General features: G+C 39.6%; 1 protein-coding gene across 5 annotated transcripts in view; it reads left to right on the top strand.

The window, feature by feature from the left end:
• The window catches only part of LOC101837871 (muscular LMNA interacting protein), a 248,602-nt gene that overhangs the window by 47,790 nt on the left and 176,077 nt on the right, over window positions 1-24,735 (top strand). The window contains exon 2 of one of the 5 annotated variants that reach the window (XM_040740380.1): window positions 15,975-16,036. The exons of the other annotated variants lie outside the window; for them this stretch is intronic. Within the exon in view, the coding sequence (XP_040596314.1) occupies window positions 16,022-16,036 (15 nt within the window). The 5' untranslated portion in view covers window positions 15,975-16,021. The remainder of the gene's footprint in view (window positions 1-15,974; window positions 16,037-24,735) is intronic. 5 annotated transcript variants of the gene reach the window in all.

Here is a 24,735-nt window from a genome sequence, read left to right as displayed (position 1 = left end):
CATGGAAGGCAATCACTGTATTCAGTATGAGGCTGTCTTATTTTTTTTTGTATAGACATTGATATCTGTAGCATTATTCCCAAACTTATTTTTTTCTATGATTCCTCTCTTGCCCAGTGTTTTCTGCCCCTCCCCCCTTTATCTCTCTTGTCAACTCCTGACATAGGTTTTTAAAAAATGTTGTTTGAAAGCGATTCATCTCTTCTCCATAGTGCATACCACAGGCCTTTTCAACGTGTCCACCAAGCAAAGTGTATCAAGGTCAAAAGTCTCCAAAAGTACCCATAAAGGCTACTTGCTCATTTAAAAACTTCAGGGCCGGAACGAAGTCTAAGTAGGTCTAGCATGTCAAAGCATCTGTGATCGCAGCTAGTGTCTAGCGGCTCCCTGTTCTGAGCTCATGCTCATGTCGCTTTCTGTTCCATGACATTGATCTATAAGGAGCAAGGAAACAAGAGCTGTGAAACCGGAAGTCCTAGGGGGAATTTAGTTCCTGCTCCACGGAATTCTGCTCTGACTCTGTTAAGTCTTGATTTAACGTTAACATCTATTTCAGATTTTTAAAATTGAAAAGTGATAGTACGTTATCCAAAAACAAAGGAAGAGAAGATTGAATGTTGCAGGGGTGGCGTTAGGTGGGTGGGTTTAGACTTTTCGTGTACTTTGAGTGAAAATCTAGCCATGCACCATGCTGGGTGCTCAACATCTTCTGTAGGATGAGTGAGACCTGGAGCCGGAATTAAAGTAGATCAAATTGTGAGCTTTCCTTTTTTCCAGGAGATCTTTCATTTCCTCATTACCTCCTTCCTCTTTTAACCTGAGAAGTGCTGACACTTTCCACACCAGCGTGAGTGCATTGCAGAGGGATGTGTGAGCTTTTAAAATTAACCGGAGGTAAAAATATTGTTTTAAAGGTTTGCTTATTTTGTAAGAAATAGAGATATTTTGTATATGACAAAGATGTTATATTTGTCATATTTAAAAATGGTGCATTAGCTCTATGGGTGTGATTAATTTCTTGGTCATCACTTGGGTATTGATGTCCTATAAATAGACATTGAGCAATTCAAGCTTCATCAGGTTAAGTATTTCTGTAGTCGGAATATTTGCGCACCGTAGACAATTGTAAAGGGTCTAAAATAGGGTAAGGTAGAAGGAGGCAGAACTAGGGATGATGTATATGCATGTGATGGTTTTGTAAATATACAGTTGTGAAATTTTGCACTAGATTTTATTGTTCAAGACAAATATTTGTACTTCAGGAATCGGTTGTGTGCTCTCAGAATTCCATGCTCAGTGTAACTGCCCTAATCAAAAAGTTACACAAGACACTTAAGGCTTTAATTTAAACATTTTGTTTTATCTAGAATTCCCAATTAATGTTTCACTTGAACCAAGTTAGCTCTGCTTGAGGAATTGTTCTCATTTGGACCTTTTTGCTTCAGGTCTAATGAGCTCTGAATTTCCCACTACTCAAAACTGCTGTCTTTATTTTAGAAATAATTTGAGAGTAACTTTGCTTAAGAGAGTAGAAAATAATAAAAATAAAAGACTAATAAGTGATAGTGGGTCATGGCTAATTTTCACTGTTTTAATTAATTATATTTTCCTCTTTCCTTTAAAAGTGTATTTTTGAGAATTTCATACATACATATACATACAATAAAACATTGTAAACGTGTATAAAATAAAATATCTCCTCTAACTTCTCTGAATCCTCCTGATGTATTCCCCTCGCAACCTCATGCGTTCTTTTTGTAAAAGTAAGATGACCTACTCTGTCCAATTAGTGCTGCTGGTATGTGCACAGGTGCAGGACTGTGCAATGCAGCATGGGCAGTCTACTTGTAGCAACATTTCCAACCAGAATCATTTCTCCTTCTCCTTTAGCCCTCAACTGCCAATAGCTCCTCACCTAGGGTTATGCTCTTGGGAGAGCTCTTCCCTTATTTGTGCTAGACTTTTAACTGGTTTGATATTATGCAGGTCTTGCACAGGTAGCCAAAGCTGCTGTATTTTCACAAGTTTAATGAACATGTCATATCCAAAACAAAGCAAAGCAAAGCAAAACAAAAACAAAACAGCATTTCATAGAATTTATCTCCATCTTCTGTCTCTTATATTTTTTCTTCCTCCTCTTCCACAAAGTTCTCTGAGCCTTGGAGTGGTTAATACAAATTTCCCATCTGGGTTGATCACTTCCATGGCTTATTTTCAGGGCATAGATCAGGTATGAATCTCTGCATTGACTGATGCTCAGATAAAGCTTGCGAGCAGACCAGGTCTATGTATAAAGGTACACATAAACATCATTTAGCAAAATTACAAGAGTAGGTTTCACTCCAGTGTGTATGACCTAGTGCCATGGGACTTTGAAAAGATTTACAGTAGCAAGCATGAAATCCCTCCTGTGGAGCAGACCTCAATTCTGATCAGAAAGCAGTTGGTTACTCCCATGCTAAATATACCACTATTGCATGATTGTGTGATTAGCCTTTAAAAATGCATTTGGTTCCAATTAGTTCTTGGCTTTAGGGTTTAGAATAAGGCAACTTGTTTTTTGTCTAAGGCCAGTGATTTGACTTTAGGAAGGAAGAGTACAGGTCTGGAGGCCGTCATAGTTTCATCACTGCTGATGGCTAAACCGTAACTCCCTGGACATTGGTTCCTTTCCTCCCTGCTCCCCAGCACCATCAATACCCAATGTCATGACGTTTAATGCAGTTTACAAAATAGTAGTTCTTCATATAGCTTTTGAATATTCTTACTCCAATTTGTTAACTATAAGATAAATGTATCTCTCTCATGTGAGTCAATGTCAGCTTTAATTTTTTATTTTTCTTTTATTTGCAGAGGAAATTTAGGAGCATTTGAAACTGAAACAATAGATTAATTTACACTAATCCAAGTATAATATCCTTGCCTTGTCTGTGAATTACTCATCTAAGTGACTCATGTCCAGCAAATGGCAACTTCTAAAACAGAGAATTTAACTGTATTATATAGTGTGTATATGCACTGTGCATGGTCACTTCTGAATGTAGGTTTGAAAATGTCTGAAACTGCAAACAGCTCCTAAGGGAAGAGATATCCTTAAAGACAAGCATTAAACTTTCTACTCTAATACCTTGACTTAAAAATAATGAGACAACACACAACAACAACCAAAGAATACACAAACTGATATTCTTTCAAGACATTTACAGTTTTCCATTTGCTATCCATTTTCGTTAAAGAGAAGTGAACTAAGGGCTAAGGTAGTCAGTACTGATTGTGACTGAGCGACTCTGCTTAGATGATTGCTAGCAGTCCTAGCCCTCTTATAAGTAAGTTGTCAAATTTTGGAAAATAATTGTGCCTTCTGATTCTTTACACGAAGAACAGAATAAACAGCAATTTATTAGCAAACACATATGAGTATTGTGTATCTAAAGTGAATCAACCCATACTAAGCACCTAGAATGTTGTCCAATCAATGCATGCTCTGTGTTTGTTGTTATTAGTGTGAACCATGAAGAATCACTTGTACATGAGAACAGTAGGGAGTCTGTGGATTTTCATCACCCCTGTGAAAAGTGTGGGCATTGTAACTTCTCAAACGTGTCCTTTAGCAACCACTGATCTCTTTGGGGGAAGAAAAAGGTTGAGATTGATGTGAAGGCCAACATGAATTTTAAAATTCATGAGTTGACATTTGATCTTTAGCATGACATTAGATTAATTCAGTATATTATATGTATTTGTAGCTGAATTAATAAAATGTACTGAAATTAATAACAGAAGAAATATAGACTTTGACATACTGTTTGATAGTTGCCATTAATTAAATGCCCCAAACCTTTAACAAAGTACACAGTTAATGTGGAAATAAAATTTTGGTTTTTTTCCTTAAGATTGTCTCTAATTACCTTTCAACAGGTTCTGAAAAGTCCTTAAAGTAGGTAATTCTTTAGAAACAAGACAGAATTTTAATTCATTTAGAATCAGCAGCTCATTCCAGCTCATTTTCTGAAATTAGATAGGATCGTTTTCTTCAAGTTGAGGATAAATTTTACTTCTCTCTCCTAAACAGTCAATCAGCATGTTGAGGGCTCATCTGAAGTAAATTTTGCATTTTGATATTCAAGGCACAGACCCAGAGAAGTTAAAAGCTTTCCTGTGCATATTTTATACCGTTTATCTACAAGCTGAAGAAGTCTAGGAAGTCACAAAACTGCAGGTATCTGCACCTTTGTGATTAGGATAGGGTGTGGCCAGAATCAAACACCATACAGGCTACCCCCAAACAGTGTTTCCTGATGGACAAATTCAAGCCAGCCCTGGAAATGCAGGTCTCAGGAGAAAGAGACATGCATAGTCTCCAGACGTTAGGAGCCAGGATGTGTATAGCACACATGCTGGACACCCAAATCTGGTTCTTTCTCACCAAACATCTGTCTCACAGCTGGCTGCAGGGCACAAGAACCTCCTAAAATGTGTGATGTACCACTTTGCTAGCTAAGGGGTTTCAACAACCCACTCCCAAAATTAAAAAAAATACAGAAAAATAATTTCATTGATCTGGCTTAGCTCAGATGTCAACATGGAAACCTGATATAAGGAAATATTTAATAGGGGCACTCTCAGCTAAAATCTTTAGTACCCAGAGTATACTTTTAAAAAATTTTATTTAACTTTTTACACATATTACTCTCAGTTCCCTTTCTCTCCTTTCCTCCACAGGCCCCCCATTCCTCCTAAACCCCCAATTCTAATCCATCTCCTTTCTGCTCCCCAGGGAAGGTAAGGCCTTCCATGAGGGATTTTCAGAGTCTGTCATATAATCCTGGGCAGGGCCAAGGTCCTCCCCCATGTGTCCAGGCTGAGAGAGCATCCCTCTATGTGGAATGGGCTCCCAGAGTCCATTTGTATGCCAGGAATAAATGCTGCTCTACTCTCCAAGGTCCCATAAATTGCTGAGGCCTCTTCACTGACACCCAGGTTGGGGGTTGTGTGTGTGATGTTTCTGGATCAGTCCCATGCTGGTCTCTCAGTCATCAGTCTGGAGTCCATGTTGGCCCCTCAGTCATCAGTCTGGGGTCCATACCTTCTACCTTGTTTAGGTCAGCTGCCTCTGTGGGTTTCACCAGGTAGGTCTTGATTCCTTTGCTCATCACTCCTCTTTGCAACTGGGTTCCAGGAGTGCAGTTCGGTTTTTAGCTGTGGGTGTCTGCCTCTGCTGCCTCTGGATGAGGGTTCGAGGATGGCATATAGGGTAGTCATCAATGTCATTATCAGGGGAGGACATTTAAGGTAGCCTTGATGCTAGTTGGTGTCATTTTTGTAGATCTGTGAAGATCTCAGTAGTGCCAGATCTCTCCTCCAACTTATAATGGCTCCCACTATTATGGTATCTTTCATCTTTCTCTATTCTTGCCCTGGCTCAATCTTCCTGCTCCCCCATGTCCTCCTTTCCTCTCCTCTTCTCCCCCTCTGTTTCTCCCATTTTCCTCTCCCCTACCTCCCCCCCGTTCCCAATTCAATTAGGAGATCTCCTCATATAACTGTTCTCCAGGTTACCATGCATATCTCTCTTAGGGTCCTCCCTGTTTCCCGACCCTCTGGTGGTGGGACTGTAGGCTGGCAATCCCCTACTCCATGTCTAAAATCCATATATGAGTGAGTACATGCCATGTTTGTCTTTTTGTGACTGGGTTACTTCACTCAGGATGGTTTCTTCTAATGCCTTCCATTTATCTGCAAATTTCAAGATTCCATTTTTCCCCCACTGAGTAGTACTCCATTGTGTAGATGTACCACATTTTCTCTATCCATTCTTCAGCTGAGGGGCATCTAGGTTGTTTCCAGGTTCTGGCTATTACAAATAATGTTGTTATGAACCTAGTTGAACAGATGTCCTTATTTATTGTATGAGTGTACGTGTTTTGGGTACATGTTTTGGGTATGCATAAGAGTGGAATTGCTGGATCTTGTGGTAGACTGATTTCCATTTTCCTGAGGAATCTCCACACTGATCTCCACAGTAGCTGCACAAGTTGGTATTCCCACCAGCAGTGGAGGAGTGTTCCCATTTCTCCACATCCTCTCCAGCATGAACTGTCATTAGTGGTTTTGATTTTAGCCATTCTGACAGGAGTAAGATGGTATCTCAGAGTTATTTGATTGACATTTCCCTGATGTCTAGGGATATTGAGCACTTTAAGTGCCTCTCAGCCATTTTAGACTCCTCTACTGAAAATTCTCTGTTTAGTTCTGCACCCCATGTTTTAATCGGATCCTTTGGTGTTTTGGAGACTTGCCTCTTGATTTCTTTGTAAATTTTGGAGATCAGCCCTCTGTCAGATGTGAGGTTGGTGACTATCTTTTCCCATTCTGTGGGCTGTCATTTTGTCCTGCTGACTGTGTCCTTTCACAGTTTCAGGAGATCCTATTTATTAATTGTTGATCTCAGTGTCTGTATTACTGGTGTTATGTTCAGGAAGTGGTCTCCTGTGCCAATTTGTTCAAGGGTACCTCCCACTTTCTCCTCTAAGAGTTTCAGTGTTGCTGGATTGATGCTGAGGTTTTTGATACATTTGGACTTAAGTTTTGTGCATGGTGATAGATACGGATCTATCTGCTGTCTTTTACATGCCAGCATCCAGTTACTCCAGCACCATTTGTTGAAGATGCTTTCTTTTTTCATTGTATATTTTTAGCATCTTTGTCAAAGATCAGGTGTTCAAAGGTGTGTGGGTTGATATCAGGGTTTTTGATTCGATTCCATTGGTATACCATCTGTTTTTGTGCCAATACCAAGCTGTTTGCAGGACTATAGCTCTATAGTAGAGCTTGAAGTCAGGGATGGCGATGCCTCCTGAAGTTCCTTTATTTTACAGGGTTGTTTTGCCTATCTTGGGTCTTTTGTTTTTCCATATAAAGTTGAGGATTGTCCTTTCAAAGTCTGTGAAAAATTGTGCTGGTATTTTGATAGGGGTTGTATTGAATCTGTAGATTGCTTTTGGTAAGATTGCCATTTTTTCAATGTTGATCCTACCTATCCAAGAGCATGGGAGATCTTTCCATTTTCTGGTATCTTCTTTAGAGACTCAAAGTTCTTGCTATACAGGTCTTTCACTTGTTTGGTTAATGTTATCCCCAGATATTTAATGTTGTTTGCGGTTATTGTAAAGGGTGATGTTTCTCTTATTTCTTTCTCAGCCATTTATCGTCTGTATATAATAGGGCTACTGATTTTTTTGAGTTAACCTTGTATCCTGCTACTTTGCTGAAGGTGTTTATCAGCTGTAGGAGTTCCCTTGTAGAGTTTTTCAGGTCACTTATGTAATTTATCATATCATCTGCAAATAGTGAAAGTTTGACTTCTTCCATTCCAATTTTTATCCCCTTGATCTCCTTTTGTTGTTTTACTGCTCTAGCTAGAATTTCAAATACAATATTGAAGAGGTATGGAGAGAGTGGACACCCTTGTCTTATTACTGATTTTAGAGGAATTGCATTGAGCTTCTCTCAATTTAGTTTGATGTTAGCTGTTGGTTTACTGTAAATTGCTTTTATTATGTTCAGGTATGTTCCTGTTATCCCTGATCTCTCTAGGACCTTTATCATGAAGGGGTGTTGGATTTTGTCAAAGGCTTTTTCAGCATCTAGTGAGATGATCATGTGGTTTTTCCTTCGCAGTTTGTTTATATGGTGGATTACACTGATAGATTTTCATATGCTGAACCATCCCTGCATCCCTGGGATGAAGTCTACTTGATCATGGTGGATAATTTTTCTGATGTTTCCTTGGATTCAATTTGCTAGTATTTTATTGAGTATTTTTGCATCAATGTTCATGAGGGAAATTGATCTGTAGTTCTCTTTCTTTGTTGTGTCATTGTGTGGGTTGGGTACCAAGGTAATTGTAGCCTTGTAAAACAAGTTTGGCAGCGAACCTCCTGCTTCTATTGTGTGGAACACTTTGAGGAGTATTGGAATTAACTCTTCTTTGAATTCTGGTAGAATTATGCACTGAAGCCATCTGGGCCTGGGCTTTTTTTGGTTGGGAGACTTTTTTTTTAATTTTTTTTTTATTTTAATTTTAAATAGCTTGTTTTACATGTCAATCCCAGTTCCCTCTCCCTCCCCTCCTCCCGCACTCCCCTTCCCCCCCCCCCCCCGCCCTCCCACCCTATTGTCAAATCCTTCCACATAGGGGATATCTAGAGTCTGTCATTTCATTCTGGGTAGGGTCCAGGCACTCCCCTAAGAGTCCAGGCTGAGAGAGCATCCCTCTTTGTGCTATAGGCACACGATGACTGTATTCCAGGGATAGACACTGATCCACAGCTCAGGACCCCATAGGTTGCCCAGGCCTTCTCGCTGATACTCACATTTGGGGGGTCCAGATCAGTCCCATGCTGGCCTCCCCACTGTCGGTCTGGGGTCCAAGAGCTCTCCCCTGTTCAGATCAGCTGTCTCTGCTGGTTTTGCCAGCCCAATCTTTGCCAATTTGCTCATCACTCCTCTCTCTCTGTCACTGGGTTCCTTGGGTTCAGTTCAGTGATTAATTGTGTGTTTGCCTCTGCTTCCATCAGTCACAGGATAAAGGCTCCAGGATGTTTATAGATATCAAGTTCATTATTAGGAATGGGCATTCGAGGTGGTCTCTCCACTATTGCTTAGCTTGCCAATTGGTGTTATCCCTTTAGATCACTGGAGGTCACTCTGGTGCCTGATCTGTCTTCTATCCTATGATTCCCTCTTCCCCCTATTCTACCCCCACCCACTCAACTTCCTGTTCCCCCATGGCCAGCTCTCTTCCTCTTCACCCCCTCTCTTCTTCCCAGCTCCCACTCCCCCCCACCCCTCACCGTGTTCCCCATCCATTCAGAGGATCTTGTCTCAATCCTCTTCTCTTGGGTACTGTCCATATATGCATATCTTTTAGGTTCTTTCCTGTTTCCCAGACTCTCTATCAGTGGAAGTGCAGACTGGCACTATCCTGATCCATGTCTAAAATCCATATATTAGTGAGTACATACCATGTTTGTCTTTTTGCGACTGGGTTACCTCACTCAGGATGGTTTCTTCCAGTGCTATCCATTTACCTGTAAATTTCAAGATTCTATTGTTTTTTTTCTGGTTGGGAGACTTTTGATGACTGCTTCTATGCCATTAGGGGTTGTAGGTATGTTAAGTTTGTGTATCTGTTCTTGATTTAATTTTGGCAAGTGATATCTGTCCAGAAAATTGTCCATTTCCTTTAAATTTTCGAATGTTGCGGAGTACAAGTTTTCAAAGTATGCCCTAATGATTCTCTGGATTTCCTCAGTGTCCATTGTTATGTGTCCCTTTTCATTTCTGATTTTGTTTATTAGTATGCTCTCTGTCTCTGCCATTTGATTAGTTTGGATAAAGGTTTGTCTATTTTGTTGATTTTCTCAAAGAACCAACTCTTTGTTTCATTGATTCTTTGCAATGTTTTTCTGGTTTCTACTTTATTGATTTCAGCCCTCAATTTGATTATTTCCTGGTGTCTACTCCTCCTGGGTTAGTTTGCTTCTTTTTGTTCTAGAGCTTTCAGTTGTGCTATTAATTGTCTAGTGTGACTATTCTCCAGTTTCTTCATGTGGGCACTTAGTGCTATGAACTTTCCTCTCAGCACTGTTTTCAAAGTGTCCCATAAGTTTGGGTAAGTTGTGTCTTCATTCTCATTGAATTCCAGGAAGTCTTTAATTTCTTTTTTATTTCTTCCTTGACCCAGGGATGGTGCATTTGTGCATTGTTCAATTTCCATTAGTTTGTAGGGTTTCTGCGATTTGTATTGTTGAATTCTAATTTTAAAGCATGGTGGTTGGTGGTCTGATAAGATACAGGGGGTTATTCTGAATTTTTTGTATCTGGGGAGGTTTGCTATGTTTCTGATTATGTGGTCGATTTTAGAGAAGGTTCCATGTGGCGCTGAGAAGAAGGTATAGTCTTTTGTGTTTGGATGGGATGTTCTATAGATGTCTGTTAAAGCCAATTGGGTCCATAATTTCTGTTAGTTCTTTTGTTTCTTTGTTAAGTTTCTGTCTGGAAGTCCTGGCTCATGGTGAGAGTGGAGCCTTGAAGTCTCCTATTACTAGTGTGTGAGACTTTGTGTGCATTTTGTACTCTTTCTTTCATGAAAGTGGGTGCCTTTGTATTTGGGGCATAGATGTTCAGAATTGAGACTTCATCTTGATGGACTTTTCCTGTGATGTATATGAAATGTCCTTCTTTGTCTCTTTTGATTGATTTTAATTTGAAGTCTAATTTATTAGACACTAGGATTGCTACACCAGTTTGTTTCTTGGGTCCATTTGATTGGAAAATCTTTTCTCAACCCTTTATTCTGAGGCAACATCTGTCTATGACATTGAGATGTGTTTCTTGTATACAGAAGAAGGATGGGTTCTGTCTTCGTATCCACTCTGTTAGTCTGTGTCTTTTTATTGGCAAGTTGAGACTGTTGACATTGAGGGATATTAATGACAATTGGTTGTTGATTCTTGTTTGTTTTGTATTTATTGGTGGTGGTGTTATTGTGTGTGGGTTTCCTTCCCTTTTTCTTTTGGTGTTTAGTAAAGTGGGATTATCTATTGCCTATGTCTTTGTGAGTGTAGTTGTCTTCATTGGGTTGAAGTTTTCCTTCCAGTATTTTCTGTAGCGCTGGATTTGTGGATATCTATTGTTTAAATTTGGTTTTGTCGCCTAGTATTGGTGGTGAACGCCTTTAATCCCAACACTTGGGAGGCAGAGGCAGGCAGATCTCTGTGAGTTTGAGGCCAGCCTGGTCTACAGAGCAAGTTCCAGGACAGTCTCCAAAACAATACAGAGATATTTTTTTGTTTTATTGTGGAATGTCTTGTTTTCTCCATCTAGGGTTATTGCAAGCTTTGCTGGGTACAGTAGTCTGGGCTGGCATATCTTGTTCCCTTAGCATTTGTAGGACATCTGACCAGGATCTTCCAGCTTTCATAGTTTCCATTGAGAAGTCAGGTGTAATTCGGATAGGTCTGCCTTTATATATTACTTGGCCTTTTCCTTTAGCTGCTTGTAATATTTTCTCTTTATTCTATAGGTTTGATGTTTTGCTTATTATCTGGTGAGGGAACTTGTTTTTCTGGTCCAGTTATGGTATTCTGTAAGATTCTTGTATTTTCATTGGCATATCCTTCTTTAGGTTAGGGAAGTTTTCTTCTATGATTTTTATTATGTACCTTTGAGCTGAATTTCCTTCATCATCCACTGGCCTTCTCTGTCATTTACTTTGGCTGAGTTAGGTTCTTTCTGGTGTACTTCCTGGTAGGAGGCTCAGAAGAACCATGGCACTTACACTGGGCATGGCAGAAGATGGGGACACATCCTGGAGAGAGAATAGCATAGCAGAAACACTCTACCTCCACAACATCACCCCAGGGATGTTGGTTCTCTTATGCAATTCGTGTGCTGGCTGTCCTGGTACAGGGTCATGTCTGACAAGGTCACTTTGTGCTTGATAGCATGCTGAGTGTTCTGAGAGGCCTTCTGTGTTTTTGGGTGTGCAAACCAAGCTTGCAACTTCAACCTTTTTTTTTCTTCCAGTTTTGAGATTATAATATAATTTCAACATTTCCTTCTTGCCTTCTCTCCCTCCAATTCCTCTCATATACTCATACACTCCTTCTTGAGTTTTTTCAAATTCATGTCTCTTTTAAAAAGTTGTTGTTATGTATATACAGTCATTTATGTATATGTGAATGCATATATTCATAAATATAAGGTACTCAGTCTGTATAATGTTTCTCATAAGTATGTTTTCAGGGTTGGCCATTTGGCATTGAATAGCCAATTGATGTGATCTTCCCCGAGGAAGATTTACTTCTCCCACTCTCAGCTTTCTTTAGTTGCCTATAGAGCTTTGTGTATGGGTGGGGCCTTGTGGGCTTTCCCCCCATTTTATTTATTTGCTCTTTAGGATTATGAGATGTATTTGTATCTCTTGGAGATAATTTTGAAATTGTTCAAAGAAGGTTATTCCCCCCACCCCCAGTTAATTAGATTTATCTTTCTCGTTTGGGTGCTTGTAGATAACAAACAGTCCGAGGATATTCATTTATCTATGTTCAGCTGGAGAGCTACACATTTGCTGGATGACGAAGATAATGCTTATTTCAAAATTAAACAGCTTAAAAAACAGTAAATAGGTCCTTTCAACCGATGTATGGAAGTGGTATTTTTATATCAAGCATGATAAATGGAACCACGAAGCAAGCTTAAATTATGTATTATTTCTCTTTCATACTGTAATGTTTGAGAGCAGAAAAAAATGTGGAGTAAGCTCAAACGCAATCCCCTTTAGCTTTTCCTGAATCTGCTTTGCTATTTGCTGCACAGATGACCCAACTCCTTGTGCAAATGTTGTTTGAACAGTTCCCAGTCATATCTGAAACGGCATAGTCTTTGTGCCCGGAAAAGCTGATAGAAAAGTCACGTTCACTGCTAGCCAGCCATGAAAATGGATCTGTCTTTGGTAAATACTGGCCTGTAATTCCTGGGCTGCTCGGTCTTCACTCTCATGCTGTGGATTGCAGATGGTGCCATGATGAAAGGTGTAGCCACGCTCTTCTCCTGAAAGATAACATGGTAAAAGAGAAAGAGATCAGCCCAAGAGACCTGAGCATAGCTGTTTTTGTGGGTTATGTGACAAAACGGGACTTCATAGTGAGGAGAGAGTTGCTGAAAGCAAATGAAACAAATGAAAACAAGTTAGTGGAGCTTCAAGATGGAGACTGCCTCATAGAAATCACCATACCCGTGAAGCAGCATGACTGTGCCATCATCAAACTCAAAATGGCCCAGTGCTGTCTGGTGTGGGAGCCAATCTTTGACCACAGCAGAGACAACTGGATCGGAGCCTCAGAAGGAGGGCTGAATTTGCGGGTGGTACCTCTGATGAAACCCCTATGGGACTCCTGGCCATCTGTTTCCCCATTCCGAAGGGCATCTAGAGAAGACCTGGAGGTTTGTTGACTGCCCTAACATGTAAGTGTCTCGTTGCCAAGAAACAAGACAGAGGAAACATCCTGCTTGTGGATTCTCTTCCACATGACTAACTAGGTCATCGTTTTGATATAACCAATAACTCAAAGCTGGCAATTTAAATGGTGTCTTTGATTCTAGTACCAAATACTGTAATTACTTGTGATTCTTGGTAAATATTTATGAGTGGGACTCTGTCACGCTTATTAGTGTTACATTCTAAATAAGAATACATACAGGTTAAAAAAAAGTTTTGCTAAAGATTAAAAAAGCAAAACAAAACAAAGTTACCATGATGTGTCCATTGCAAACCTTCCCCTTATTTGATTTTTTCCCCTTTCTTACTTTTGAGAATAAAGTGTACAGCAGGACTGCACTACTTAGTGTGAAGTTTTGGAAGATGGACCATTCCTTAGGCCTGGCTAGTTCTCTGCTCACTAAGACAGCTACCCAGAATACATACAAGTCAGTTTTCTCTACCTCATGTGTACTTTTTTTTGTTGCTGTTGTTCTCCTTTGAATCTTCTCAGTGACTTGGTATGGTGCTGGGTCTCACATAGCTTGATATAGTAGGGTGTGTTGTATAGAGATTCTCTGCTAATGTTTTAGCCACAGAGATATATGAGGTGAATCTGGCTAATTATCCCCAAGTTGGCAGTGCATCTCCAACCAAGCTGCTGCATTTATATCTAGAAGAGGCAGCATGTGTCAAGATGATGACATGCAAAATGTACCTTCTAATCTTGTCCTGTTTTCTTCACAGCTAGAGGACTACCATTGTTTTTCAATGCTGATTTGTCTTTAGAAAGAACTAAATGTCACAAGTTAGCTTGTTTGAGATGTAAAATCAAGGGTTATTTTAAGACAATGACATCCATTCTTTTTAGGACTAAAAGGAGACATAAATTGATTCTGAGAAAAAAAACCATTTTCAGATAACAGAGTATGCTACCCTCTTTGAATATATTGCCATTGTGGATCACACTTGGGTCCTCATGCATGTGTGTAGGAATAGTTCTGTCACTGAGCTATACCTGAACTTTCCAAAGCAAGGTCATTGTATGTAGCATTCATATCAATGTATGTTCGTTGAACAAACCTTACCTCAGGGGCAGGTAAGATGGACTAGAGTATAAGGATGCATAAGCTGAATTTGATTTCCAGGGCTCATGTCGTGGAAGTGGAGAACTGACTCAGGTGTTGTCTGACCTCCTCAGGAGCACTGTGGTACATGCACACATACACCAGGACAGAGAAGGGAGAGGGAGAGTAAAATAAATAAATAAATAAATAAGTGAAATGATATTGAAAAGCTAAAAAAAATTCATTTGTGAGTCACGCCTTGCAATTTGGGGATAGAGAGAACTTTGGCTTGGATACCCAATTCTGTGATTCAGGAATCTGTATTTTGCTGCTTTAGACTGTGGCTTCTTTTAGTTCTTTTAGATTCAGCGGCTGTTCGAATGGAATGAGGCATGGCTTACACCGGTGTCTGTTAACTTTAGTATTAGCATCCTGGAGTTTCCTGTATCCTGCTGCTCAAAGCCTACTGTGATTTGCATTGAGATACAGCCACGATCTGGAAGAAGTACTAAACAGGGTAGAAACATGAATTCTGTCTGAATCTACCAGAAGAAGTCATCTTGTCCTCCTTCCCTCTGTGAATACTTTCTGTAAATATATTAAGTGATTGGTGATCTAACATTCTTTACATTGCATTTGCCCCTGCCAACAGCATTTTTTAGTATGAGATATCTAACTGTAGATGTTAAATATGTTTTATGGATGCGGCAGATTTTTATATTGAATTTAGAATATTTTTAGGGAAAACAACACACATAGGTAAATTTTAATTTTGTAGGTTGCTGCAGCTATCTTTTCCTTTGATCATTCCTGTCTGCATATATTTTAAACAATTCTCCTGAACTAGATCATATATTTTGTGCCTCCTAGAACAGATTTTAAAATCTTCATATTTCCTATAGACTTAGACTGATTGCTGTCTTCCCCATTAGACTCCAGAATTCCAGACTTGCATTCTGAAAGTTTGCATTCTAATGGATCAAAAATTATGGTAAAAGTCTATAGTTTTAATTTCTTCTGCATTAGAAAGGTTTATATTGCCATCTGGATATGACATGGTCATTGCAATCATGAATACACAGCAACTATACCTCATAACTGCACAAAGTCTGCACAAGACTGAGCCCCTCAACATCCCATTATGGATTGAAAGAGGTGCCAATGAGGTTCAGCTCCTTGCTGAACAACTATTGGAAGCTGATGCTTTCAGGGGTGAAGGAGTGACAATTTCCTCAGTGGTGTAGCCCTTGCTGACTTGTCCATGTTTCATCAAATAGCCTCCATCCATGGTTTTTCAAACAACCTTAAGAGAATTAAAAAAAAAAACAACAACTGTGGAAATAGGGAAGGAAGGAAATGGTGTGTTTGTGTGTGTGTGTGTGTGTGTCTGAGTATGTGTGTGTGTGTGTGTGTGTGTGAGAGGGGGGGAGATGGAAATGGTAAGTCAAATGTAATCAGAATATATTGTTCATAGGTATGTGAAATTATAAAAAAGGAATATGAGTTTTAAATTACTCAAATGAACACAAAAGTAAATGGACATGTATCATATTTACTAATTTTCATTTACAATCATATATTTATTAAGCCCTCAATGTATAACAAGAGTCTTACCATCATTCCTTATCTTGTGATTTAATCTTTTAGATCAATCCACTTTTACTTACTTGTGATCAATTTTCCTTTTGGTCATTTGCTTTTGAGCCATACTTTCTTGGGAATTGTCTTTCAACAGTTTTACAAACCACATTTGTTATTTTTTTTTAGTTTGACGTTGATAGGGTTTTTTTTTCAGTATTGACAAATGGCTTGCAGTATATTCCTGTTACAATAGGTGAAAAATGTAACTAACTTTATTGCAGTGCCAGGACTCTGCTCTGGAGACTGCTGATACTTGGGAGATGTGTGCATGGAATCAGAATGGGTGAGTTTTGTTGCTAATCACTGCAAGATGCTGGGCTGAACTTGGGAGACAAACAAGCAGATTTCTTTTCCTTTTGGTGGGGGAAATGAGATCAAAGCTATGACATGCTTATATGATTGATCTTCATGTTCTCACTTTAAAAAATGTACCTTTTGATTAAAATACTGATATCTTAGTTCAGACGTCATCCTGAAATTTGAACATTTTTTTTTACCCCTTTGATTCAAGAGGTTTGCCTCTAAGCAAGAACTGGCAGAATTTGTTACATTTTATGAAAATTAATGAGGTGTTTCCTTGTTGCAGTGTGCACATTGGAAAATTCTGTGTACTGCAAGGCATTGATATCCCTAAGGAAACCAAGAGGTATTAAAGAATGAGACCACACATAGAATAGCCAGTCTTGAGTGCAAAACCCAAATATGTTACTCTAGGTAAAGTGTACTCTTTACCTTGGAAAAGTAATCAGTTTCCTTGTCTGTTAACTGGGAGGCAATTGTAGGGAGCATGCAGGCTTCAGAGGGAGAAGGATCAAACACAACAGCTGTAGAAAGCTTCCTATTGAGTGGAGTCAGGAAGTAGAGGTTATTGTAGACTGAGTTTCAGGGATTTGCGTATTAATTTATAACTCCAAACTGTTGCCATCTGCAAAAGAGCAGCTACCCTATGAGAAGCCTCCTAAGTCCCTTGGTGATAACTAGTAGTTGCATATGTCTTTCTCACCGAGTTTTTACTCAAGGTGACTTCGGATCATTTGTCTTAGCTTTTGTTTACTGTGGAGATAGATTTGCAAGTGGCTTGTTGAATTTTCATAGCTGCATCAGAACTTTTACCTATTTGGTCAAATTCTTCAAAGCAACTTTGAAGTATGCAGCAGCTATAAATAGAGCTTTTAGGGTCTGCTATGATTGCCTGATAAATGTTGAAAATCCTGCCCAAATATTGCCTAGAACATGCAACTTTAAATATCCAGTTCTCATAATATGGGTCTATTTCAGATGCAAGTTGAGAGTAGTTGTTGCACTTTTTATCCATATAGCTGCTTGCTGGTCTTTGGGGTCACCAAGGTGTTTTTCCCGGCACCAAAATTGTTGCATCCAAGGAGCTTTTTCTACTTCCCATTAATGCCTCAGATGACAATCCACAAACCTAACTGAAGCCTTGACAATTATGATTCATTTCCCTATGCTGGGAAGAACGGCTTTGAATAGATAGTCCATCAACAGAGAACCATTTATTTTCTTGTGGTTGATAAACGGTACCCAAAGCAGAAAGAAGTGCAACTGGACCCTGATTAAGAATGATGGATATGAAGGTTATTTTACTGGTTTTTAAACTATCAGTGCTGATTGCTTTGATAAAGTTAATAATGATTTATTTCTGATCTCTTTGGAGAAGTATTCGCTTCTGTGTGCAGCCATCCTCTCCTATCCCTATGCGTTTGGAATCAATGAATTTGGCAATGGGTGGGTTAGTGTGGGAAAACCTAGGGTGTTTCACTTTTATCCAAGTCTATCCAAAGGAAGCAAAAATGTTTTGTGCTGATTATTCAGATATTAGCAATGTGTACACAATATGAAGGCCAGGTTCAGATCAGGCTGATATGCCTTGGCTTTTCGGAAGCAGGCAGTTTGTGATGCAACAGTGGTGGTGAGGAGGCTGGGCTGTCCTTTGGGTCGGTTGCTGAATCCTGTTTCTGGAGGAAGAGCATCTCATGCATAACAAACAGCTGTAATCAACAAGAGATGGGTTGACCCCCACAGCCTTTCTGATCTGAAGCATGGCTGTGAATGCCCATGGGACTTACTGAAGGAAACTCAGAGTAGCCAATAAATGACTTTTCCAGGCTTTGAAGAATACATGTTGCATAGTATGACAGTTAGCTTTACATGTCAATGTGACACACACAACCTAGAATTATCAAGGAAGAGTGTCTCAATGAGAGATTATCTACCTTGGGTTGGCCTGTGTGTCTGTCTATGATTGTTTTAGTTACTTGATGTGAGCAGCTTTGTCCTCTAGGGCCTAGGCAGAGTCTTGAACTATGTAAGAGTAGATAAATGTAGCTGAGAGCAAGCAAGTAAGTGAGCATGTGTGCATTTACTCTATCTGTGCTATCGACTGTGGGTATGATGGGACACATTGTGTCTTTGTGACTTCCTGGAAGTAATGGAGTATAACCCTGGAACTGTGAGCTAAAGGAAACCATTGCTCTCCTAAGATATTTTCTGTTAGAATATTTTATCATGGTAACAGAAAGGAAATTAAACACACAGTGTCCAAAGGTACTATCAAAATCGAAGCCTATATACAATTACATCTAAACAGCCTGGTGTGAAAAAGTGTATATGCCCTATGCTGCTTTAATGGAAGTCTATGGAAGACCATCCCAACATGTTGCTGTTGTTTCTGGTCTTGGTTTAGGTTAGTGTTTTCTAGGGTGAGGGTAGGAGCTTCTTGAGGAAAGAATTTTGAAGGATTTGTAATTTCACTGGAAAGTGATGTGGAAGGAGAAACAAATAAAAATGATTAATTAACTTGAATTTTATAGCAACTGTACCTTAGCTCTTATTCCTACCAGAAGCAATGCTTGGAGGTGAAGTATCTTCTGGGAAAGCCTTTGCATTGAAATGAATCAGATTTACTCTACATTGCTTCACCAGACAATTTAAATTAACAGCCTTTCAGATGTTACTCGGCTATACAAAGTCTAAATTATCAAGCCTGCAATTGTTGGTGCTTCAAACCAATTCCAGGGAAGTGATCAGTACACATGACTGTTGTTAAATGTGTATAGTCCATGTTCAGGTCCTAATAATCAATATTTTAGGCCTTTTTTAGCTATAACTACTCATATTGCTTTTGGGCAAAAGACAAAAATTTCCAGATGGAAATGAAAGTAGGAAGCTCTGTTCAAACAAAGCTTGTTTCAAATATAGATCATGGGTCAAAATTAGAGGTGGATTTCTAGGTGCAGATCCCTGGTTCATACCACACTGATAAATCTTCAGCCATAGGCTGAATTATAAATGTAAATTCTAAAAATAATGGTCAAATCTTGCTTGAAAAGCACATATATCATTGTTTGAGAGCGATAGCCATGTGAACTTAGAACCTACACTGATGTGGACATGTCAATTATAAATCCTGGGGGCACAAACCTACTTTGAAAAGCAGATTATGAAGTTCAATTAAGAACATCTGTCTATAAATATATATATGCATATATATACATATATATATATATATATATATATATATGACTCAGAGCACATGTTTCCTTATCAGGTGTAGGTTGAGATGTTTAAACCTTTATGGAGGGTTAGGGAGCATCTCTTTTCCATTGATGGGAAAATAGCTTTTTGTGGGTCAAAATTATTAGTCTTCCCTATTGAGAATCCACTTTGCTGTGGTCTAGGCTATTCTCATTTTCACCCAACAATTGAACAGAAAAATGGAGTGGTGACCTGAATAGCTTTATGTCCTCAAGTGCTGTTACATTGGCAGAGATGTTTAAATGGGTCCCATTTTCCTCTCCTGACAGGTAGTGGGCTCTTTGTGATATTAAAGCAGCCATCTTTGGGACAGCTGGTGCTTCTTATTGTCATCAGGTTAACATTGTTTGGAAATGGATTTGTGATCAATTCATTTTCTCTTAAGAATTGATGCTCAGAAAATATCACAGAGGCAATAAGTGGCCCAAGTACTTTGTTTCTCTCTTATCTCATGTCTCAGCTCCTTTTCTCATCACTGTGACAAAATTGCTCAGTTGAAAGCAACTCAGGGCAAGAGGGAACGGCAATCTTTAGAAGTTGACATGGCTGGGTTCATGCTGATGGGTGCCTGCTCCATGACTTGTTCACATCAGAAGGGGTCAGGAAGCAGAGAGCTGTGGCCAAAAGTAAGACCTATGACCTCGAAGGCCTGTTGTCAATGGCCTGTGTTGACCAACTAGGTCCTATATCTTCAAGTTCCTGCAACCTCCCAAAAATGGCACCCATTATGTAGCACAAATATCAGGGTAAATGCTAAAAGGTCAGAGAAGTAAAGAAGCAGCCACAAGAGAGACCTCTTACCACTACTGAATCCTCAGAGCAAAGGGTTGAACCTGTCCTCAGACTGCCTCCTCAAACTGCTTCAGACTGCACTGCTGCTCAGATTGCATCCTCAGACTGACTGCCTCCGACAACACTGCTCTTCAGACTGCAACCCCTCTCTGAATCCTCAGACTGAATGCATAGACTGCCCAGATTGCTCCTCAGACTGCCATGAGCTCCTGTCTCCTCCCCGCTTATATTCCTCTCTCTGTTCAGCCATATTCCTGTCTCCACCTCTTTAGTGCTAGGATTGAAGGTGTGACACTCCAAGTGCTGGAATCACCATTGTGTGGGCTATTTCTCTTTTAGACTGGACCAATTTCATGTAGCCCAGGGTGGCCCTGAACTAACAGAGATCTGTCTGCCTCTGCATCCTGAGTGATAGAGTACCACCACTGCCTGGTCTCTATCGGTAACTAGAATGGCTGGCTTTGTACGCTGATCATCAGGCAAACTTTATTTGTCAGATCATAAAGAAAATATCACCACACCATCAACTCATGAACAAGCATTCAAACACAGGAGCCCATGGGAGACATTTTTGACTCAAACTGCAACAGAAGAACATATAGACGTGACTTGTCAAACTGAATGAATGAAAACCCAGGAGGTCCAATCAAATCTGAATGTGAGCTAAATGACAAATACCGATTTAGTGTATTAAAAACAAAGTACTTGGGACATATAATCCTTAATTACTTAACTAACACTGAACTTCTTATTCTAAATATTTTATGAGACACAATTATGACAAAAACTTATTTAGGTGTAATCTGAAATTCAAATTTAACTACACACCCTCAAACATGGAAGCATGTTTTGTTAAGGATAATTTTGCTAGATGATACTCAACCCAGGTTGCCATAGCCACCTAAATGTGCACATGGTTCAGGTGAGCAGTTCTCCTTGGCAAATCCCTCTAGATGCTCCTGTTCATTTTCTTACCTGGTTGGACTAGGTCACACTAATGGGTGCAGCTGTGATGACAGCATAGGATGGGTATTTTTACTGCATGACTTTTTGTTTTCTTAGTTCATAATTGGTACTCAAATGAAGGTAGGAGAATAAGTCTACTCCCAATTGCCTAAAAACAATCATACTCCCTGATCTTCCCAGGGATCAACTCAAAAGAAAATAGAATGAAACTACATCATTTCTATAATGAAAATCCTAAAACAATCAAGAAAGAAATTGAAGAAGTCAATGAAAATGGAAAGATCTCCCTTGCAGAACCAGGATAATTAAGACTGTGAAAATGTCCTTTATACCTCAAATAGACTGTGGAATCGCCATCAAAATTTCAATGACATCCTTCAGTGAAGCAGGAAAAAAGGCCTAAAATTCACCTGGGAATGTAAAACACTAACACAGTCCTGAGCAAAATGACTAATACTGGAGATATCAAGCATCTGACTTCAAAATATACTACAGAGCCATAGGAATAGACAAATATACTGCTGGAATATGGACCAATGGGAGGGACCCACGTATCTGTAACTATCTGATTTTGACAACTAATCAGAACAATATGTTGGAGAAAAGACAGTAGCTCAACAATAGTAGTGGTAAAACTACTCACATGCAGAAGACTGAATCAAGATTAACAGCTTATACAAAAAATCAATTCAAGATGAGTCAAGGACCTTAATGTAAGACCCCCAAATTTGATGCTACTAGAAAAACATAAGGGTAATTCTTTAAGATATTGTTACCAGTGAGAATATACTAAATAGGACCCCAATAACATGGAAAACAAAAGCAAGGATTTGTAAATACAATTGCATTAAAATGCAAAACTTCCCCCACATCAAAGCAGACAAAAGTATGTGCAGACAAAGATTGGAGTGGGAGAAAATCTCTATTCTGCTACTCATGGGTTAGGTTTAGTTTCTAGAATGTATAAAGACTATGGACCAGTGAAAGGTCTCAACATATAAAGATGAGGGTACCAGGGCCAGTGAGAAGATTTACCAGGTAAATGGGCTTGCTGTCAAGCCTGGCAACCTGAATTCAATTCCTGAAACTCACATGGTGGAAGGAAAGAACCAATTCTCACCAGTTATCTTCTGACCTCTATACATGTACTGTAGCATGCATGCACCCACATGTATCCAGGCATATGTGCGCGATTGCGCGCGCGTGTGCACACACACACACACACACACACACACACACACACACACACACACAAACACACACACCAAACTTAAAAACAAAGCCCTAACACCCAAAACAAGTAATCAAATCAAAACGATCTGAACATTCTTCTTAAAACGATAGATTGAAAATAAATATAATAAAAGAAAAATGGGCAGTGGTGGTACATGCCTTTAATCCCAGCACTTTGGAGGCAGAGGCAGTCAAATCTCTCTGAGTTCAAGGCCAGCCTGATCTACAGAGCAAGCTCCAGGGCAAGCTCCAAAGCTAGACAGAGAAATAATGTCTCAAAAAAAAAACCAAAATAAAGAAACTAACAAATAAATGAAAAAATATTCAGGATCTTTAGCCATTATGGAGTGCAAATCCAGGCTGAATTGATATTCCCTTGGCTAGAATGGCTATTATAAACAAAGCAAAAATCCAACAACAGTTGGTGAGGAAAAGGATCTGTTCCATACATCTTGAGAGTATATACATCACAGCCAATACCGACAATAGCACTGAGTTTTCTTCAAACTCTAAAAATAAAATTAGGATATGATAAACGCTACTACTAAGTACTTACCCAATGGAAACGGTGTCATCATATAAAGACAGATGGAGCTGGAGATCACTGTGTTAACTGAAACAAGCTAGACACAGAATGACAAGCATCACATTTCCTCTCCTATGCAGAAACTATACACATTCTCCCTGCTTTTTACTGGATGACTTGATGGCTTCCTAGGGCCTCCAACATGTCATGTGGACATGCCTAGGAAGTGGAGTTGATCCTACATCTCAAGTAGTCTAAAGTGCTAAATTCTGATGGGATGCCTTTATCTTTAGTTTCCAGTTTAATGGTTTGATTTCTTTCTCCATCTGGTGGAAGTCCCCAGGACTCCAGAAGCACATTGTAAAGATCATTAGGGAGAGTCAGACTGTGAACAGCTGCCCTCCATTCTGCGTTTATTCCATTCCTGAATCAGGTCCCTCTCACAAGGTTTATCCTGTCACTGTGCCCCTTGTTCCTCCAGACTCTGACTCACTGCTCTGTGCAGCTAATTCTTTCAAAGACTAGACAGCCACTGAGGGTCCTCAGGAGAGCATGGACAAAGTAACTGAGTCTTGAGTCGTCATTCTGCTTTTTTTTTCCGTTGTTTGTTTTTGTTTTTTTCCAAGACAGGGTTTCTCTGTGGCTTTGGAGGCCGTCCTGGAACTAGCTCTTGTAGACCAGGCTGGTCTCAAACTCATAGATATCCGCCTGCCTCTGCCTCCTGAGTCCTGGGATTAAAGGTGTGCACCACCACTGCCTGGCTGTCATTCTGCTTTTGGAAGCTTCCAAAATAGGCTTTGCATCTGCTGTGTTATTTCAAGCCCAAGAGGCTTCTTCAAGCTCTCATTTCATTCAGGAGCTGGGCTTCCCTGACTATGGCAACCCTTTCTTTTTCTCTCTGTCTCTCAACCTGAACACTGGCATTTCTTGTTCAGAGCTGTTGTTTAACCCCCACCCCACCCCCTTCACATTTCCAGGGGCCTTAGTTAGCTGAGAATGTCACAGTTCTAACTAGATCCAGAAACCCTTTGGTCCCCTTCCCCAGAAAAACAATAATGAATATGTAAAATGGTTAGATCCTATTATTTTAGTTTTTGCTGCTTTTACTCCTTTAAGTGATGTTTGATAAGTGTGCCGCCTCTACACTTTCATGGGTATCCTAGCAGTTGGCACATTATTTTAGATGAGGCACTTTCATTGTATAATTCTTTTTTTTTTCACATCAATTGTTTATATTTATTATAGTAAATAGTATAATAAAATATAAAAATATGAAATATGTAAATGCAAGAACAAAGATGATGAGTATTATAATAATATTAAAATAACTGTTATAACAAAATAATTATAATTTATATTCCTGAATTCACTGTAAACTTTGTTTACTTATTTCTTTTTTTTTGTAATTTTTTTTCTTTTTCTTTTTATTAATATTTTTTCCATTTTAAATTTAGATAAGAAACAAGGTTGCTTCACAAGTCAGTACGAGGTCCCTCTCCCTTTCCCTCCCCTCCTCCCGTGCCCTCCCCCATCCCCCCCCCCGTTATCCCCTCATTCCCCCAGGGAGGGTGAGGCCCTCCATGGGGGTGTCCATAGTCTGTCATTTCATATAGGGCAGGGCCTAGACCCTTCCCCTAGAGTTCAGGGTGAGAGTGCACCTCACATTGTTCTATGGGAGTCCAGAGACCGTGTGTATACTTGGGATGGGTACTGATCTGCTGTCCAAGGCTCAATAGATTACCTAGGCCTCCTCACTGACACCCAGATTCAGGGGGTCTTGATCAGTCCCATGCTGGATTCCCAGGCTGATGCCTGGGATTCAAGAGTTAACCTTTGTCTGGTCAGCTGTTTCTGGGGGTTCAACCAGCCCAGTCTTAATCCCTTTGATCATCAGTCCTCCCTCTCTGATA

This window comes from Mesocricetus auratus, unplaced genomic scaffold (assembly GCF_017639785.1).
Source record: "Mesocricetus auratus isolate SY011 unplaced genomic scaffold, BCM_Maur_2.0 Super-Scaffold_100691, whole genome shotgun sequence".
NCBI classification, from domain to species: domain Eukaryota; kingdom Metazoa; phylum Chordata; class Mammalia; order Rodentia; family Cricetidae; genus Mesocricetus; species Mesocricetus auratus.
This window is presented reverse-complemented; position numbering and strand designations above follow the sequence as displayed.